This window comes from Labeo rohita, chromosome 19 (assembly GCF_022985175.1).
Source record: "Labeo rohita strain BAU-BD-2019 chromosome 19, IGBB_LRoh.1.0, whole genome shotgun sequence".
Classification (NCBI taxonomy): domain Eukaryota; kingdom Metazoa; phylum Chordata; class Actinopteri; order Cypriniformes; family Cyprinidae; genus Labeo; species Labeo rohita.
In genome coordinates, this window is record NC_066887.1 from 24,902,482 (window position 1) to 24,922,291 (window position 19,810).

General features: G+C 33.8%; 2 protein-coding genes across 7 annotated transcripts; both read left to right on the plus strand.

The window, feature by feature from the left end:
* Positions 1 to 2,987: 2,987 nt before the first annotated feature.
* On the plus strand, positions 2,988 to 7,774 carry ccdc106b (coiled-coil domain containing 106b). Of its 3 annotated transcripts, none has more exons than XM_051136251.1 (7): positions 2,988 to 3,112; positions 3,435 to 3,511; positions 4,898 to 4,996; positions 5,078 to 5,284; positions 5,370 to 5,525; positions 6,310 to 6,516; positions 6,598 to 7,774. In XM_051136251.1, the coding sequence occupies exons 2-7, from the start codon at positions 3,472 to 3,474 to the stop codon at positions 6,912 to 6,914; spliced, it is 1,026 nt and encodes a 341-aa protein (XP_050992208.1). In that variant the 5' UTR covers positions 2,988 to 3,112; positions 3,435 to 3,471; the 3' UTR covers positions 6,915 to 7,774. The 3 variants fall into 3 exon arrangements, with proteins under 3 accessions (XP_050992208.1, XP_050992207.1, XP_050992206.1); XM_051136250.1 differs by having other exon boundaries at positions 3,077 to 3,151; XM_051136249.1 differs by lacking the exon at positions 2,988 to 3,112 and having other exon boundaries at positions 3,352 to 3,511.
* A 799-nt stretch (positions 7,775 to 8,573) lies between these two features.
* u2af2b (U2 small nuclear RNA auxiliary factor 2b) lies at positions 8,574 to 17,547 on the plus strand. 4 transcript variants are annotated; one of them, XM_051136928.1, is made up of 13 exons: positions 8,574 to 9,046; positions 9,759 to 9,779; positions 10,046 to 10,178; positions 10,963 to 10,998; positions 12,014 to 12,120; positions 12,437 to 12,588; positions 13,001 to 13,117; positions 13,211 to 13,349; positions 13,630 to 13,709; positions 14,857 to 14,979; positions 15,075 to 15,161; positions 16,206 to 16,457; positions 16,650 to 17,547. In XM_051136928.1, the coding sequence occupies exons 1-13, from the start codon at positions 8,998 to 9,000 to the stop codon at positions 16,782 to 16,784; spliced, it is 1,431 nt and encodes a 476-aa protein (XP_050992885.1). In that variant the 5' UTR covers positions 8,574 to 8,997; the 3' UTR covers positions 16,785 to 17,547. The 4 variants fall into 4 exon arrangements, with proteins under 4 accessions (XP_050992885.1, XP_050992887.1, XP_050992886.1 ...); XM_051136930.1 differs by lacking the exon at positions 10,963 to 10,998; XM_051136929.1 differs by lacking the exon at positions 9,759 to 9,779.
* Positions 17,548 to 19,810: the final 2,263 nt, after the last annotated feature.

The following is a 19,810-nucleotide window of genomic DNA, read 5'->3' on the forward strand; positions in this document are numbered from 1 at the left end:
ACTACATGTGCTAAGAAGTCCCAATCCCATTATACGGCTTAAAATGAGAAAAGCCCTCAGAGATAAAGTGTAAAACGGGAAAATACCCTAGAGCTAAATAAAGCCCAGTTTTTAAAGTCTTAGACTAACTGTAAGCTTCTTTTTTTTTTTTTTTTTTTTTTTTGTTTACTGGAGACACTTTTAGAAGAGGCAGAGAAGAAAGTTGATCTGTATTCATTTAAACAATATTCAGGGTTTAAGATGTTTCAGTAACAAATAACAATAATAATGCAGTCCTATATTTATCAATTATCTTATATTTATTTCCTCTTTTTAGTACAATTTTTCTTGCTAATTTTAGTTTCACAACTGTCAAACCATCTATAGCAAAGAACGATGTAAAGAAAAAATCATTTAAACATTTAATTAAAAAAAACACCTAATTAGTCAAAAGTGTCATTTTTAGTCATGTAAAAATGTGGCTGCTAGTAACTCTTGTCAGAACATGAAAGGTTCGAGTTTGTCTCCACCTAGAGATCATATGAAGTACTGCAAATGTTGTACACTGGTAGATCACTATGTTCATTTAATATAAAACAATACTGACAATTTGCCAAATATCAATCAAGATCATATACATTTTGTGTACATGTTCAATTAAACCATTTTTAATAACTAAACAAAAAAGAGAGCTAACTAAAACACACTTTACAGAGAATAACCACTGCTCTTGGCCTTAAATTGCCAAAAACAGTAAATAAAATACATGTTAAAATACATTGCACTACACTCTTAAAAATAAAGGTTTCAAAAAGGTGTTTTTGTAGTGATGCCATAGAAGAACAACCATTTTTGGTTCCCCAAAGAACCTTTCAGTGAACAGTTCCTAAAAGAACCATTTTGAAGAACATTTTAAAAATCTACAGAACTTTTTTCGACTATAAAGAACCTTTTCTGCTTTTTAAAGGTTCCATGGATGTTCGAGGTTCTTCATAGAACCATCGATGCAAATAAAGAACCTTTATTGTACAGTACAGTAGAATTGCAACAATTTGTTTAGTAAGTTCTTAATGACTTCTTGTGACAGTAACGGAAAAAACTACAATAGTAGTATTATATTAAATCTAATCTTTACATTAAAAAAAGTACAATAGAATTATTCAAATATCTATTACAAACTGTTACCAGGCAGTTTACCTAAGCAAGGTCAGAATACTTAATTTAACAATACTATTTTTCCCTATAAATCTCCTTAATTAAATCCGCGAGGCACAAAATTAAGCACTGTCTTTTTGAAGTAAAAAACGGAATGTAGAAATAAAACAGCTGACAGCATCACAGTCAAAAAGTCAGGGCTCTCTGTGGACACGATGTGTATATATTTTCCTGCTGAGGTTGCGGGCCAAGCGATCCACGGCATTGCCAAATCCGCTCAGATCCTTTTGCGTTGGCATACCCTCAATGTTGCCGCTGTACCACATGACCCAACCGCCAAGAGATATCAGTACCAAAAGAGCCCCAGTGTAGACAAGAAGGTCCCCAAAATCTCTCCCCTTCATTTCCAATGGCGCAAAGAGTCCCAGAAACAGGGCCGTAAAGCCAAAAATGTCAAAAATAACAGCAAAGCCCAAGGCCACTTTGCAGTGTTTCAAACCAGCACATGCCATGTTAACTGTTGGGGACAAAGAGATCGTAAAATATATATTTTGCAGCATGAATTAAAGCATTCATTAACAGTACATAATATATTAACAGTGTATTAACAAAATAAATATATTTACAATTGCACAATACAAATAATAAAAGTCTGACACACTGAGAACAATGAAGCCAACTCCACAATTGTTTACCTTTCTACAAAATTTTATTTCTCTGTTGGGCCATTTGTAAAATCTGCGTCCTAAAGCCAACATATGTAAAAGGATAGTAACTTTACACGTTTAATCAACCAACATAACCACTCCATCAGCTTTTGTTCATAATGTTTTTGTGCTCAGAAAGACTATGTGCGAGTGTCAACACTCAAACAATAGACAGTCTTATCTATACTCACAAAAATTACACAAACACAGAAGACTTCAGGAGTTCGTCGATCTAAAATGCATTATTTAATCAACTGACCTTGATTCTCGGTATCTTCACTTCGCGAATATTAAATATTTCATCGCTTTTCAGGTGTGGTTGCGTCAGGTACGTACTAAACCTGTCTGAAGCTGTTTCCGGAGCCACCCAGACATGTTGATATTTGACACCACCGGAATGCTGCACTTTCAAAAAAGTTACCATGGTAACCAATTTTCCGCCAAAATAGAAATGTTGTTAGGCTGTTAACACATCATACATTAAACAACATCAAACAAAGACGTCTTACACTGTTTGACTGAGATTCCGTTTGTATGTAATATGAATTTGCAGCAACAATAACTGGGGGTTATTGTTTTATTATTGGGGTTACTACTGTACAGTTAACACTGTAATATGCTATATTATTACAGAGGTTACAAATAAGTTATTGTGTGCTACCTAGTTTAAAAAACTTGTCGAAAAAGTAAAAACATTGATTAATTAATTTAAAAACTACAGCAAAAATTCTAAAATTTTGAAATAATTTTACTCTTTAAAATAACAGCTTTCTATTTGAATATATTTTAAAATGTAATTTATTCCTGTGATTTTAAAGCTGGATTTTTTGAATCATTACTCCAGTCACATGATCCTTCACAAATCATTGTAATATTTTGATTTGTTGCTCAACAACATTTATTATTATTATGTTTAAAACAGCTGAGTAGATTTTTTTTCACGTTTCTTTAATGAATAGAAAGTTCAGAAGAACTATATATATAGATGAAGATATGTATAAAATTTAGTGACAAAAGATAAGCTAATTACGTTTGAAATTGGGGTTTTAAAAGTAAGGATCTGCCGTAGCTGCGTAGAATGGAGCGTGCCGTACATGACGTATGATTTCTAAATGATCCGGATAATCTCGTTCTGCAAACTGTGGTTCAGTCAGTCAATCCCCATGATGTAGCGATCAACACAGACGCACAACATCAAGCAAGAGCCAATCAACATGTGGACGCTCCAATCCTGTCTGGGTTTAGCAATCCAGATCGTTGAAATTGCTTTTGTAAGTACAGAAGTTTCTTAGCCTTTGTATAGGCAAGCAGTAAGTAATATATTCAAAGCTTTTTATATACTAGCATATGAAACAATCGTCCGTTGCTCTGTCTGACAGACAGGACTGGAGAGACACAAGCAAATGAATTAATGTTTAATTAACTACTTGTTAATGACTGTTAATGACTAATTAACTACTTAACTTAGTCGTCCTTGGTCGTTATTAATTGCATCACGTCCTGCTTTGTATCATGCATTTGCTACTTTTCAAAGTTTTGTATCGGTTTAGGTTTGGATTCGTGCTTTTTGAGAGAATTTATGTTTGCTTGTAGGTTTGTGAATATCAGTCAGATCAATGTCACCGAAATCATGATGACTGATGCACAGAGAAGCACGAGGAGCTGCAGAGGTCAGACTTTTTCTTTAAAAAAGTCTTTAAACTGGAAAAAATCCTTGGATAATTTAGTTTGAGATGGTTAAAGCGAGTTTGGGATATGAAGGTGGTTTCTGGTCTAAAATGGAATAAGCTGATTATTAGCTGGTTGCCAGCTGGTTCCACAAGCCGTTTGTTTGCTGGTTTACCCTGGTAAAACCTGACCAAACGTGAAATAATACTAAGAAAAATATTTGAAATGGAACAGTTTATTAAAACTTTTGACAAAATATATATTTTTTAAATCTCCAAAAAAAAAATGTTTTTAAATATTTCTTATCATGACACATCAGGCTTTTATGACCCTCATAAAATTCACACTTTAGGAAGTCACAAAAATAATGGCTATGGATCGTTTCAGATAATTTAGTTTTTTTTCAGTCCAGTAAATGTTTAACTTGAAATATTACTAACAATATAAAAGTTATTCTTACATTTACTTGCATAAATATAAATGTACACCACCGGTCAAAGGTTTTTGAACAGTAACATTTTTAATGTTTAATGTTTAATGTTTAACATTTTAAACATTTTAAAGCCTGCATTTATATGATCCAAAATACAGCAAAAGCAGTATTAATGCGAAATATTTTTATCATTTAAAACAACAGCTTTTTGAATATATTTTGAAATGTAATTTATTCCTGTAATCAAAGCAAAATTTTCATCATTACGCCAATCTATAGTGTCACATGATCCTTCATCATGTTTTAAATAGATCAAAATTGATGATAAAGACATTTTGTTTGATGACACAACTTTCTATTCTTCAAAGAAAACTGAAATTCTACTCAGCTGTTTTCAACATGATAATAATAATACTTTTTTTTTGTGAAGCAAATCAGAATATTAGAATGATTTCTGAAGGATCATGTGACTGGAGTAATGATGCTAAAAATTCAGCTTTGAAAGCACAGGAATAAATTACATTTAAAAATATAAATAGAAAACGGTTATTTTAAATGGTTCTTTGGATGCTGTACTTTGGATCAAATAAATGCAGGCTTGGTGAGCAGAAGAGACTTCTTTCAAAAACTTTAAAAATCTTACTTTGTTCAAAAACTTTTGACTGGTAGTGTACCACAACCTGAAGGTGGGCATTATTAAAATTATACTAAAAGGCCTTTTTCTTGCTAAATAAGTAATGGCTTATCAGTCTGAGGACAGAAGGCATGCAGTAGACTTTTTAAAACAGGTTTTTCTTCGAGGTTTTAATTATGTTGATCATTTAGAGGCCTTAGAATTTAGGTTTAAAGTGGTTTACGGGCTTGAACCAGCAAATAGCCAGTTTGGACCTAAAAAAAAAAAACAGCTATGTCCAACTGATTAATAAGGCCAGATTTGTCTTGTTTCTGATTACAGGTTTGAAGAATGAAGATGGGTATGAAATTTCCATCCCCTTTGAGGATACCAGCCTAGATGAGTCTGGTTTCTATAATCAAAGTGACCACATCTTTGACGGTATTTACTTCAGCCATGCTGTAACATGATTGATTATCACAATTGAGGTCTACACCGTAGTATGTTTCAATGCTTCTGCAGAGTCAGCGTCAGGTCAGATTCCTCCTTGCAGTCCTTACTTTCTGATTACCAGCCTCCGAACACAACTGCAGATTTCTCTGGAAAAAAACTCCTGGCTCCAAAAACGCATCGAAGATCTGGAGGATGAGAGGGACTTTCTGCGCTGCCAACTCGACAGATTTATTTTCACCACCAAGAGTCAGGAGAGCAATGGCATGACGGGAAAAGGTAGCTTTAGGTTGTACTTGTGCAGTGTAGTGTCTTGTAATGTAATAATCCAATTTTATGAAGTGTTATCTGTATTAAATTTTAGAAACTGAAGCAGAAGATGAGCCTCAACCCACCAGTCAGAAGCAACCCACCAATCTGAAGCCACCCACCCGAAAGACGTCCTTTCCTTCTCCGTCACCAATGAAGACACGCTCTGGAAAAATCCCTACACGCAGCCAGAAGCGAAGCAGAAAAAACAGCTAATTATCTTTCATATTTGTTTTTAGACCTATTTTCTTCTTCCTTTTAAAATCAATATATGTTCAATTCAAATGAAAAATCAGTTGCACCAATCTCACTATTGCTTTGTAAGTTTAATTTTAATACAATTGAAATAATATTGTAGTTTAATATTTTACATTTAGATTTTTTTGTTAAATTTTAATTTAGTAAGTTATATTAATTTAATTTAAAAGTTATATTAATTTTTTTTTTTATTATTTTATGTATATATATATATATATATATATATATATATATATATATATATAATATTATTATTATTATTATTGTTGTTATTATTATTATTATTATATTTTTTTTATATGTGACCCTGGACCACAAAACCAGTCATAAGGGTCAATTTTTGTCGAAATTTAGATTTATACATACTCTGAAATCTGAATAAATCAGCTTTCCATTGATGTATGTTTGTTAGGATATTTTGGCATAAAAGAAAAATCAATAATTTTGAGCCATACAATGTATTTTTGGCTATTTCTACAAATATACCCCTGTGACTTAAGACTGGTTTTGTGGTCCAGGGTCACATATTATATATATATATGTATATATATATATATATATATATATATATTTATATATTTATTTTTTATTACGGTTTTAATTTTAGTTTAGTCAACACTAATAACTGTATAAGGACAAACTGATCTGCAATTATAAATTTGTTATTTGTTTAAATTGATTTTTTTATTGATTTTTTTTTTTTTTTTTTTTTTTTTTTTTTTTTTAATTCACCTCAGATCAAGAAGAGGAGGAGCTGATTGAGGAGGAAGAGTATATAGCAGAGGAAGACTATGTGGAAGAGGAGCAGGTTGTTACAGATGATGAAGGCGACGAATCTGAGAGCAAAGGCTCACGTAAGAGTCGTTCTGGCAGGCCAAATGGCCAGACGAGGGTGAAAAGACGACGTGTTTTCCGTATCGCGCGAAGCATGGAAAGACAAAGAGGTGATAAAATAATTTTTATTTTGTTTTAGTTTCTATACATTGCAACTCTCTATATTTAATAAATATTTATTTTGTTTGCAGTTAAAGACCCTGCTGGTGTTCTGCTTCGCTACAATAAGATCCTCGTGACCTATCAGAAGTTGAAGAGCATGTCAAGAGCATTCCAGGTCCACGGGGTGGACCGAAACACCGTCGCTTCCACCACTCCTATTGCTGAAATGCTTTTGGTTGCTCCTGAGAAGGTATCTGAAGTTGGTGAGTTTGATTCCTCCAAGGAAAAACTTCTGGATTATGCTCGACGCTGCTATAAAGCTCTTGATGAGGATGCTCACGCTAAGGTGCAGGCCTTGAAGAAGAACAACCTCTTGCTGCCCATTTCATACAGGTTCAGACACTAAATTTCCACAAATGTATTCCTTTTTTGTTTTTGTTCCTCAGTTCTAGATCTACACTTTTGGAGTGAAAAACTGTTTAAATTCCAACTCTGTTAATGATGGTAATTCTTCAGATAAAGTGTGTAGATTAAGAATGGCGTGTTGACTAAACATTTGGACATATTCTGTACAGTTCTGAAAGTTAAAGAGAGAAAAATTATTTGGGTGAATAAATAAAGGGCAAAGAACATTTGTGAGGTAAATAATCAGCCACTGTGTTTGAAGAGTTACCTGTCCTTATTTTGTATATATGCTTATGTTATTTATTGTGAAGTTTGGAAACTCACTCCTTCAATGGAAGAGACTTTGAATTGTTTGTGTTCATAAGTTGGGGATCACGCAAAGTACCACTTTTCTTTAGTATCCTGTGATCATGAAGCGATTCAGGCTAAAGATTATTGAATAAAAAAAGTTCTCAGCTTTCTACTATCTAAAAGAAAAAAGAAAAAATGTCTTCCTAATTCATCTTCAGACTTTCTAAACTTAAACTGCAGTTATTTTCCATGCAAAACCTAGTGAGAGAAACTCAAAGAACAGAATAATGGGTTCTGTATAAATCACTTTATCATTGAAATAACCTTATATTAAGCCTTATTAAATAACTGTGGCCTTCCAACAGTTTTATACTTTAAAATCATGTAAGACTCCACAACTTAACCCTTTTTTGTTTGTTATATGGGACCATTTACGCCCATTTCTTTCTTTCTTCCTTTTTTTTTTTTTTTTGTTTGGTAATTGACAAGGGAAACGTTGTTGTAAATAATTTAAAGTGTGGGATATTGTTTACATTTGTGATTTTTGTACACTTTGGGTCTAGTCCTATTCAGGAGGTTTGAGATTGTTTATTAAAATATTATTTTTGAGAAAATGTTGTCCACTACGTTCTTTGGTAGTTCATAGTATGCCTGTATAATATTAAATATAATACTAAAAAATACATTTCGATGTCAGTTCAAAAGCTAAAATGGTATTTTTGTCATTGTGATTACCTATTTTTTCCCCCCCTGTTGCATTAAGACTATTTATTTCAAAACCATGCCCTACATTTACAATACAAATACAAATACAATACAAATTCTGTGAACAACTGACCGATTTCAGCCGCAGCTTCAGTGTCTATTTACAGTGTAGGGGGCGGGATGCTTCGGATTCTAGAGAGCATTTGATTGGACAGAAAGTTTGATGAGAAGCTGAAGTGCAGGGTGATGTCATCAAAATCATTGATCTATATTGGCATAAGTTAGACTGTACGTTTCGAATGCTTATATCTTTAAAATGCGAATTTTGTCATTGTTTTGAAGCACGCTAGCTTGTGACAACCTAAAGGCTAACATATTAATGCTAAAAGCCAAAAACTTAAATTTTGCTTTCATAAGTACTTTAAATGTATCACTAAAGCATTATACATTTAAACGCATCATTCAGGCATTTTCAACAAGAAGTCCAATATATTATTTTTAAAGAGGAAATTACACGCCTAATCTAAGATAATCAAAGCTAAAATGAGTTGGATAGAAATTGAAAAACACTTTCCCAACGGCCTGAAAATGCCAAACGAAGAAGAAAACGCTTTCCTCCAGGCCTGTAGGGGCCGCACGGCGCCACAGCTCTGGTTCAGGGTGACTTTTGGTTCGGAGAAGAAACGGTCAGCGCATCCGCCAACGCGGAGTAAGCGGTTAGCCTCTTTGGCCAAGACGAGCTAGACTTCTGCATAGTCAATAATGACAAATAACTGCATTTGACGATCAGGGAATATATTTAAAGACTAAATCATTGCGTAGAAGCGATTAAATCGTCTATTTTGCCGACGCGAACCTTTATTTTCCTGCATCCTGCACGGGTCGGAGTTAGCATTAGCAGCTAACAACCCTCTGAAGCAAACGTTTATTTCCCTCTGTACGATTTTACGTGTTTTGGAAAACTGTATGCTGGTGTAACCTTTTAAAACACCTAATATTTTTTATAATTCGTCCCTTTAAATTGCGTGTGGCTGAGAAAGCTATCTAAGCTATTAACTGAAGTTTCGGCTTCAGACCAAAACACCAAGATGTCTGATTTTGATGAATTTGAGAGACAGCTGTCTGAAAACAAACAAGGTGAGTATAAATGTGCACTATTGACTACAATGGGCGATGATCACTTGCATATCATCGTAATGACGGAACATGGTGTCTGTTGTCAGTATAAATAGTCACACATTGACTCTTACGGTAATGAAACTCATTCAGCACTTGAAGTATATTGATTGTTTTATGCTTATCCTACACAGAAAAGAGATCTAGAGAATTGTAAACACGCATAAACTTTTGAGAATTGGTAACTGGTGCTATTTACTGAATGGATACTGTTATTTAATAATTTTTTTCACAGTTGTTTGGATATTAAGGTGTCAACAAAAGCGCAATGCACTTATAATAAGTCTTATCTTGTTATTATGTTCTGTAGTCACAATTAATTCTTTAAAAAACACAGCTCTACAGTAAGTGCTGACAGAGTTTTAAATGTGAAACCTCAGCTCACTTGACTTTTTTTTTTTTTTATGATAACTGTCCTAGAAATTGTATGCAATTTAGGGCTTACATAATCAGCTTGTAACTAACGTCATTGTATTATATTGTCATTAGTGACACATTTTGTATTCTGCTTGTAGGACTTTCCAATAACTTCCTATGTCCCTCCAGTTCGCAGCATTTATTTTGTTGTTTTCCTGTTTAATATTGAGAAGCTGCTTTGAAACAGTTTGTATTATATAAGTGCTGTATCCATAAAGGTGACTTGATTTAACTTCTCTCGTTCTTTTCCACACAGGTGACAGTCTGAACGGCCATGGTGGGTATCCCAGAATGAGATGCAGAAAATTATGCACAACCTGTCTCCTTCCTTTCCATCTAATCTTTCTTTTTTTCCTCTAGATACTCACTGTGAAAACTGAAAAGCTGCACAATATTTAGCCATATCTCTTAATTTTCTTTCATTCTGCAGCTGGAATGGGCTTTCTCACCTTTTTCTTGCTTACTCCTGTGTGCATCAGGAACATGCAGCTTTGTCTCATGTTTTTGCGTGCTTATATTTCTCATCTCTTCGTTCTGTCTCAGAGCGGGACAAAGAGAACCGGCACCGGCGACGCAGCCCATCACGCAGCCGCAGTCGTGAGAGGAAAAGGAGAAGCAGAGAGAGGAGAAGTAGGGAACGCCGCAGTGACAGCAAGGACCGCCGCCATAGACGCAGGTGAGAGAGGGGATGTTGTAAAATGACAGGTATTACTGTTCAAGACTCAACAGTAAAGGATGGTCCAGCCCTGAGGGAGAGTGTTAGGCCGGTTGGTGTAATTGGTTATTGAAGCCAGCAGAATGAAATCTTATTGTTGAGTCCTGTTGTAATAGAAGCTGTTATTACAATACGTGACCCTGGACCACAAAACCAGTCATAAGGGTAAATTTTTTTTTGAAATTGAGATTTTTACATCATCTCAAAGCTGAAAAAATAGGCTTTCCATTGAAGTATGGTAATGTTAGGATAGGACAATATTTGGCGAAGATACAACTATTTGAAATTCTGGAATCTGAGGGTGCGAAATAATCAAAATATTGAGAAAATCCCCTTTTAGGTTGTCCAAATGAAGTTCTTAGCAATAAATATTACTAATCGAAAATTAAGTTTTGATATATTTACAGAAGGAAATTTACAAAATATCTTCATGGAACATGATCTTCACTTAATATCTCATTGTTTTTTGGCATAAAGAAAAATCGGTCATTTTGACCCAGACAATGTATTTTTGGCTATTGCTACAAATATGCTACTTAAGACTGGTTTTGTGGTCCAGGGTCACATATGAGTCAGTTCATGCCATGAATGTAAACTGAAGTAGTGCACAGTAATCAAAAATAAAGCAGTTTGCCCAGTAAAATCATTAGTCCTGCTCTTAAACCTCATCCGGTTGTTCATGTACGTGGTTTAAGCTACTGCAAAGTAGCTACATGTCAAACCCTGTTCTTAAATGTCATTTCAGTGATCATACACAGAACCATCCCCAAGAAAATGTCAGGTAATACTACATATGTGCTGACCCAGCTTACCATTTTTTTTTTTTTTTTTTTTTTTTACACCTTACAAATCCAAGTGTTGTGAATTTGTGAAGGCATTTGTCGAATCAGTTACTACTCTAATTTCTGAATATTTGCTAAAAAATGTCCCTATTCTCAGGACAAGATGTAGATGCGTTTGTTTCAACATCAAAATAGATTTAGAAAAATTTAGTGTTACAGCATGATCCTCTGCATTGAATGGGTGCCGTCAGATTGAGAGTCCAAACAGCTGCTAAAAACATCACAGTAATCCACACGACTCCAGTCCATCAGTTAACATCCTGTGTAGTGAAAAGCATTGCTTCGGGCTAAAATATGAGTCCTCAATCCATAAAATTGCTTTCTATGCTGAAAATGTTTTCTTGTCTGAATTAGGAGAGAAATATGCACAGATAAAGCACTGTTTATATGCAAAAACAGTAAAAAAAAAAAAAAAAAAAAAAAAAAAAAAAATATATATATATATATACAAAAACATATACATATACATATATACATATATACATACATATATACATACATATATACATATATACATGTGTATATATATATATATATATATATATATGATCCAGTGGTGAGAAAGTTATGTAATGCTGAATTTCTCCAAATCTGTTCTGATGAAGAAACAAACTCTACTTTACATCTTGAATGACCTGAGGGTGAGAAAATTTAAGCCAATGTTCATTTTTGGGTGGACTGTTCTTTAAAAAGTCTTCTGTAAGTGTGATGGTATTACGTTAGGTAAAATTTTTTTAAATCAGTGCTAATTGTAACAATTGTAATTTATTATTATGCTTTTTTTTTAAATTTTGTGCTGTTAATTTCTTTACTTTCCAGTATGATTTTAAGGGGTAATATGATAAAATGTCTTGGCTCTGTCAGATAATAATTAATAATAATCATATTGAATGTTTAGTATACCAGAATTTAATTAATGTGTTTTCTTTTTCTTTATGCCTTTCTGTAAATCAGCCGTTCTCCTCACCGGGAGAAAAAGAAGATAAAAATCAAGAAGTACTGGGATGTACCGCCTCCTGGCTTTGAGCATATTACACCCATGCAGTACAAGGCAATGCAAGGTGAGAGACATGACCTAAAACACTACCCCCAGAAATGTGTAGAAAGCTTTACTGGTATATAAATGACTGTTAAAAAAAATAATAATTTTAGGAATATTGGATTATTTTTTTTTTTTTTTTTGTTTTAGTTTTTTTTTTTTTTTAACTCATATCGCCCACCCCATCACTAAGTATTATTCATTCTCTTCCCTCGCTTTCTTAGTTTATTTGATTTATTTTGGTTCAGGTTTTTACAAGCATCTCCTGATAATACTGATATAATTAAATCATTCCTGTTCTATTGGTAATACAGTTATTTTCTCGGTCTCTCCCTCAGCTGCTGGTCAGATCCCCGCTACCGCTTTGCTGCCCACCATGACGCCAGACGGCCTGGCAGTAACGCCGACCCCAGTACCCGTAGTGGGCAGTCAGATGACTCGCCAGGCTCGCAGACTTTACGTTGGCAACATCCCATTTGGCATCACGGAGGTGTTAAATGAACACTATTCACATACTAGAATTACTCTGCAGGGCTTTGGAGAACAGCTCCACATAGAGAACACTGGCACAATTAGATGTATTATGCAGAAGCATATTATGCATTTATTTTTGCATTCTCAAAACACTTGCCATTATTTAATACTCACTTACATTCAGTCTTTAAAAAGGAATCTAAAACAATTTAAAAACACTGTTAAATATACTGTTTAGAAAATCTAATTTAATGAAATTTAGTTTTAAGTGTTTTTTATTTAATTATGCATTTTTAAAGGCTTCATAACATGAACATAAATAATGTATGTTATTATTAGTGCGTCCCTTATGACACTCTAAGTGTCCTTGTGTTATATAACAAACCCAAAGCTTTTTCCATAGCTCACATAACGCTCTTCTTCCTCAGGAATCTATGATGGACTTTTTCAATGCCCAGATGAGACTCGGCGGTCTGACGCAGGCCCCAGGAAACCCTGTCCTCGCCGTCCAGATTAACCAGGACAAGAACTTTGCTTTCCTTGAGGTGGGAAATACTGGTATACACAGACAGTGGCTTGTGTTTTTAATGAATATGTAAACTGGGTTCCTTACGATTTTCCTCCTATTAACCCTTCAGTTCCGATCGGTGGATGAGACCACGCAGGCCATGGCATTTGATGGCATCATCTTCCAGGGGCAGAGTTTAAAGATTCGCCGGCCACACGACTATCAGCCATTACCTGGCATGAGTGAGAACCCCAGCGTATATGTGCCGGGTATGCAGATTTTACATTCCTCTCTTCACTAGGAAATCTTAGATCACAACAAACATGACATTTTCTTTAGATTACAAATGGCTTCAGCCTACATTCGTATTACAGTCGCATTTTCAGGTGAATGAGTTTTATTTAAACTTGACAAATTAGCCTGTTAGCACTCTGTAATTTCTCTTATCTTCGTTTCAACCCTTACATTTTAGCGTTTCAGTCTATTATTCTATTCTTTTCTTCTATGAGTCAATTGTCTGTTAATGGCTGTTCTCCATCTGCTCCACAGGTGTGGTGTCCACAGTTGTACCAGACTCTATTCACAAGCTTTTCATTGGTGGTTTGCCAAACTATCTCAATGACGACCAGGTAGGTTACAAATGGTTTCTGGTAGAAAGTCTATATAAGACACATATTGCATCAGAGCATATTTTAGCACATTTTATCAAGTTATCTTTTTAGATATAAAAACTTAATGTACCATGAAACCATAGTTACCTTTTATTGTGAAGAACAAAACAAAACAAAAAAACTACCATTTATTGAGACTAAACCAATAGTTTTCAACCAGGGACCGGAGCCCTTTGGGGCCTTAGCAAACTTTCAAGGGAACATCAAGATGATTAAAAATAAGATAAAGCAAGCTTTGAAACAGCTTATGTATCAGGCATTTTTTTTTCTTTTGAATTCACCCCCTGAACAACTGTATTTTTCTTTGGCGAACCAGAAAAACCTGGATATGTGAAATAGCCTTATTTTAATAATGTGGCCTTTAAAAAGAACCCTGGGTATTAGGACTTGTATGGGTTAATATAACATAAATGGTGTCTCTTACTGAAATATACGCCTCCCATAGTCTAAAATGTGTATAAAACAATGTGCATTTTTTAAATGATTTAAATCTTTCATGTGTTTTCTATTCCATATTTCAGTAAGAGTCATCATTTGCATTATATTAAGCCATAGAAGTCTTAAAACTTGGGGTTTCCTTTAATAATCCTAGACCTGGTAATGGTCATGGTGAATAATAAAATAACTGGAAAAGTCATGGGGCTTTCAAATATTGTGTGGACAGTTTGAGGTTGGGGATCACTAAACTGAACTGCACAAAATAATAAGTTGTTTTAAAATAAAGAGCTAGTTGGGTGGATTGCATTATTCCTAAACACCAAAAGAGCTAACAATAATATGTGGAAAAGTTTGCCCAGATTTGTGCTTGTTTTGGCAGTGTGCAGCTCTTTATTCTCTGCATATTGTTTGAAGGAGTCCCACATGAGAAATAATCAGCAATGATTAATTTTTTAAAAAAGGTCCCTAATTATTTGTGTGGCACAGATTGTTTTGTGACAACAAGCTGATACATGTGTATTTGACATGAGGTAACTTACAGCAGAATAAAAAAGGTGAAATGTGGTAAAAAAAAAAAAAAAAAAAAATTTTTTTTTTTTTTTTTTTTTTTTTTTTGCTTATGTTAGGTATAATGCAGCAATTTGAATTTGTTTCTTTATGTCCTCAGGTTAAAGAGTTGTTAACCTCTTTTGGACCTCTCAAAGCCTTCAATTTGGTCAAGGACAGCGCTACCGGCCTCTCAAAGGGCTACGCTTTCTGTGAATATGTGGATGTTAACATCAATGATCAGGTAGGTTGGCATTGTTAATTTTTTCCACTGTATCTATGGATTTAAAAATAGTTCGGCCCACTTTAACAAAGTTAATCCGTTAATATTTTTTCCAGGCTATTGCAGGACTGAATGGAATGCAGTTAGCAGATAAAAAGCTGCTGGTTCAGAGGGCAAGTGTAGGAGCCAAGAATGCCACACTGGTGAGCATGGATTTCACTTTAAAAATTGTACATTGTTTTAAAACAAACATTTAAAATAGACCCTTTATTTTCTTAATACACTACTTTTTGTGGTTGGTAAGATTATGTTTTTGAAAGTCTCTTATGCTCACTAACGCTGCATTTATTTGATCCAAAATACAGTCAAACAGCAATATTATGAAATTTCTGTACAATTTAAAATAACTGTTTTCTATTTAAATACACTCTACAAGGCTAAAGTTTTTGTACAGTAAGATTTTTCATGTTTTTTTAAGGAAGCTGAACTTTTAGTATCATTACTCCCGTCACTCGATCCTTTAGAAATCATTCTAGTTTTCTGATTTGCTGCTGAAAAAAAAAAAACATTTATTTTTATTATTATTGTTGAAAACAGCTGAGTAAGAAAACCATTTATCTGAAATAAAAATCTTTTGTAACATTATAAATGTTTATCATCACTTTTCCTCAATTTAAGGCACCCTTGCTAAATGAAATTATTGACTCCAAGACTTTAAATTGTGTAGTGTATAATATTACAAAAGCTTTTTATTAAATGCTGATCTTTGGATCTTTCTATTTATCAAAGAATCCTGAAAAAATTGTACTGTACTGTTTTAAATATTGATAATAATAATAAAAATATTTCTTGAACAGCAAATCAGCATATTAGATTTCTGAAGGAAACTGGAGTAAAAATGCTGAAAATGTAACTTTGGCCACAGGAATAAATTATATTTTAAAATACATTAAAACAGAAAACAGTTATTTTAAATAGTAAAAATACTTCAAAATTTTACTGTTTTTGCTGTACTTTGGATCAAATAAATGCAGCCTTGGTGGGCAGATGAGACTTTTAAAAACATTAAAAATCTTACTCTTCAAAAACTTTTGACTGGTAGTTCTTGGTCTCATCTGTGCATGTTGTTTCAAAATAAGTCTTTCATTAAAATGTAAACCCTGATGCAGGTGTTCAGCATGCTAAAATGCATAAATTAATCTCAAGCTGTCGTCCTCCTTTCTTTTCCATTCACTAACCTTCTGTAGACGAGTATAAATGAGACTCCAGTGACGTTGCAAGTGCCTGGGCTGATGACGAACCCCATGGTGCAGATGGGTGGTGTTCCCACCGAGGTCCTGTGCCTGATGAACATGGTGGCTCCAGAGGAGCTCCTGGATGATGAGGAGTATGAGGAGATAGTGGAGGACGTCAGAGACGAGTGCTCCAAATACGGCCAGGTCAAGAGCATAGAGATTCCCCGCCCCGTCGATGGCCTCGAGATTCCTGGAACCGGCAAGGTAAGCTTTTTTACCAGACCAGCTCAAGTGATGGATGGGGGCTCATGGGTTTGAGGTCAAACTTCTTCAGTTCTGCGGTCCTTGCATAGGTGCTGATTAAAGCACTTCGCCTTCGAGCCCTCCAGCAATGAACATCTGGTAGCGCTACACAAACATACACAAACCGTCTCACGATCTGTTTTGTTTTTCCAGATCTTTGTGGAGTTCACATCTGTTTTCGACTCCCAGAAAGCCATGCAGGCCTTAACGGGGAGAAAGTTCGCCAACAGGGTGGTGGTGACCAAGTACTGCGATCCAGATGCTTACCACCGCCGAGACTTCTGGTAGAGGAAGAGCACGGGGAAAAATAGGATGGATTAGCTTTGCGATAATAACTCATAAAAAGAAAGAGAAATTGAGGCAGATATGACAAATGGGGGAACATTTTTTGTACTCTTTAAAAAAAAAAAAAAAAAAAAAAGCCAAAAGGTGAATGTTCAGTTTTTTTTTTTTCCTGTTTTGAGGCTGAGATGATTTGTGAGCAATTATGGGAGGGCTTTTGCTTTTGTTTGTATTTTAAGAACATTAGCGGGAGATATTCTCTGTTATACTGATTATACTTATTCTGTTAATAAAATTACTATTTTTTAATTGTGTACTGAAACAAATGTAAAATTGCGACCATCAGAGAAGACGAAAGAGCTATTGATACCAACCAAATGTTCATATTAGCCAGGTAATTCAAATGAAAACATCATATTCGCTCTCGTTCATCTTTGTTTTTATCTCATTTTATTTCTCATTTGAATATCCCACTGTGACAGGTCCTTCTCGGAAGTCATTCGTCTTCTCTGTTGGTCAGCTCACCACGTCTCCCTCCCATTTTGTAGCTTTTTGCAGTTCATATCTCCAGGTATTAGACTGTCCCAGTTATTGTCTGGTTTTGTTCTTAAACTTGGTTTCTTCCATACATATCACCAACCCATTAGACGGTGATGACATTTGTCCAGTGTGGCACCTTTTCTGTATGTGTGATGTTTTTTTTGTTTTGTTTTTGTTTTTTTCTCAGTATAATAGGCCACTTTTGATAATAAAACTCTTGGAAGTATGATCAATTGTGAATCTGGTTGTCATTGGTTTGTGAGACGCCGCATGCTACTTTAAGAAGTAATATGTAGCATTTTTGTAGTTTATTTTTGACTACTATCTAAACTGAACCGATCATTTCTTCTGGTCTAAGTATACACATCATCTTTTCAGTTTTATGTTGCGTATTGCTTCTTACATAGTACAACACTATCAGACTTGTATATTTGCTGATTTATTAAAATATTACTATGATCATTTAGTGAATGCTAATATTTGAAATCAGTAATGCACTCATGTGCCCCAAGTGTCTATAATCAATGACAGATTTGCGAATGTTTTCCATTCAAGGACTATTTAGTTCTCTTTTCCAAACCCACTGAGGTTTATTTGGTTGTGATTGCTTCATCGTAGTCTAAGCTGTAGGAGATTAGATTGAACTGGGGTGTATTGAGACTGTGACAGTTGTATTGAACTGGTTTTATGACATCTTGTGAATCTGAACCAAAGTTAATCATTTGTTTTTCCCTCTCTTTCTCTATGTGAAGTTGAAGGGTTTATCACTGTCGTGTAGCAACACGCTGCACACTCTTTCTTACTAGTGTGTTCTGATTTAGGCCAGTTTTTGTTGTGTTGTTGCATTTAAATCTACTCTAATCATGTTTGTCGTGGTTTCAACATCAAGGAGTGTTAACAAGCGTGCTTGGTAGAAAACTGAATAGGCCTATTGTGTGTGTTTATGTCAGCTCGGGCAATTATGTTCGTAGTGTGTTGATATGTCTGTTTTCCGTCTCATTCTCACTGTTGATTGAATAAGTTTGGTAATGTCTTGTTTTTCTTATTATGCAAACAGTAGTAAAATGCTTTTACAACAATCAACAGTCTTTTAGTGGAACAGTGGTGGTGTTGTTTTTGAGCATTTAAAATATTAAATGATTTTAAAATCTAGTCATAACAACTGAGCATAAATCATCAGCAAATGAAATTGCGTTGGGTTGTCCGTTGTTGTTTTTTGTTTTTTTTTGTTTTTTTTGCTTTGTCATATTTCATCAAGCACTTGAAGAGAAGTGTTTAGTATTATTTATATACACCAGCAGTCAAAAGTATTTGAACAGTAAGATTTTTAATGTTTTTTTTTTTTTTTTTTTTAAAGAATTCTATTCTATTCTAATTCTATTCTGTTCACTAAGCCTGCAGTTGTTTGATCCAAAATACACCAAAAGCAGTAATATTGTAAAATGTTTTTACTATTTAAAATAATTACTTTCAATTTGAATATATATTAAAATGTAATTTATTTCTTGTGATCCAAGCTGAATTTTAAGCATCGTTACTCCAGTCTTCAGTGTCACTATTTAAAACAGTTGAATACAATTTTTTTTCAGGATTCCTTGATGAATAGAAAGATCCAAAGATCAGCATTTATCTAAATAAAAAGCTTTTGTAACATTATACACCTTACCATTCAGAAGCTTTTGTATATATATATATATATATATATATATATTATTGTTCGTTTCTTTCTTTTTGGGGGGGGCATTAATACTTTAATATAGATAGAAATCAATACTTTTATATAGCTAGGGTGCTTTAAATTGATCAAAAGTGATAATAAAGACATTAATAATGTTACAAAAGATTTTTATTTCAGATAAATGCTGTTCTTTTGAACTATCTATTCATCAAAGAAACCTGACAAAAATTCTACTCCGCTGTTTTCAACATAATAGTAATAATTTGGTTTTTTTGAGCAGCAAATCAAAATATTAGAATGATTTATGCAGGATCATGTGACTGAAGAAATGATGCTAAAAAATCAACTTTGAAAGCACAGGAATAAATTATTTTTTAAAATATATTAAAATATACAAGAGTTATTTTAAATAGTAAAAATATTTTTTAAAAAATTACTGTTTTTGCTGTATCATTTATCGAATCAAATAAATGCAGGCTTGGTGAGCAGAAGATTATTTATTATTTATTAATATTTGGAATTAGCTTCGTATTTATTTATTTATTTTACTAAAGTTTAAGTTATTTTAATAAGTTTTAATTGTAGTTATTACACTTGAGGATTTGAAAAATGTTTATTTACTAACATTTCGCATGTGAGAGAAAACTGGTGTGTTACTAATTATTAAGAAAACGTGGTTAATGCTCAGTAGCAGATATACTAATCAGCTGGACTTTATTTAAAGTTAAAGGTAAATATATTATAAATATATATACACTCATTTTAGTTCATCTTTGCAGTCATCATTGATACTTTTGATGAATGCATGTTGAAT

What these genes read in the sequence shown, in the direction of transcription:
- ccdc106b (XM_051136249.1), top strand. Translation starts at nt 3,421, where the DNA reads ATGTTTGCTTGTAGGTTTGTGAATATCAGTCAGATCAATGTCACCGAA. An exon ending in CAATGGCATGACGGGAAAAG is followed by an intron (nt 5,285 to 5,369) that starts GTAGCTTTAGGT and finishes ATTAAATTTTAG; the next exon opens with AAACTGAAGCAGAAGATGAG. An exon ending in AAGCATGGAAAGACAAAGAG is followed by an intron (nt 6,517 to 6,597) that starts GTGATAAAATAA and finishes TTTTGTTTGCAG; the next exon opens with TTAAAGACCCTGCTGGTGTT.
- u2af2b (XM_051136928.1), top strand. Translation starts at nt 8,998, where the DNA reads ATGTCTGATTTTGATGAATTTGAGAGACAGCTGTCTGAAAACAAACAA. An exon ending in GCAGTACAAGGCAATGCAAG is followed by an intron (nt 12,121 to 12,436) that starts GTGAGAGACATG and finishes TCTCTCCCTCAG; the next exon opens with CTGCTGGTCAGATCCCCGCT. An exon ending in ACTATCTCAATGACGACCAG is followed by an intron (nt 13,710 to 14,856) that starts GTAGGTTACAAA and finishes TTATGTCCTCAG; the next exon opens with GTTAAAGAGTTGTTAACCTC.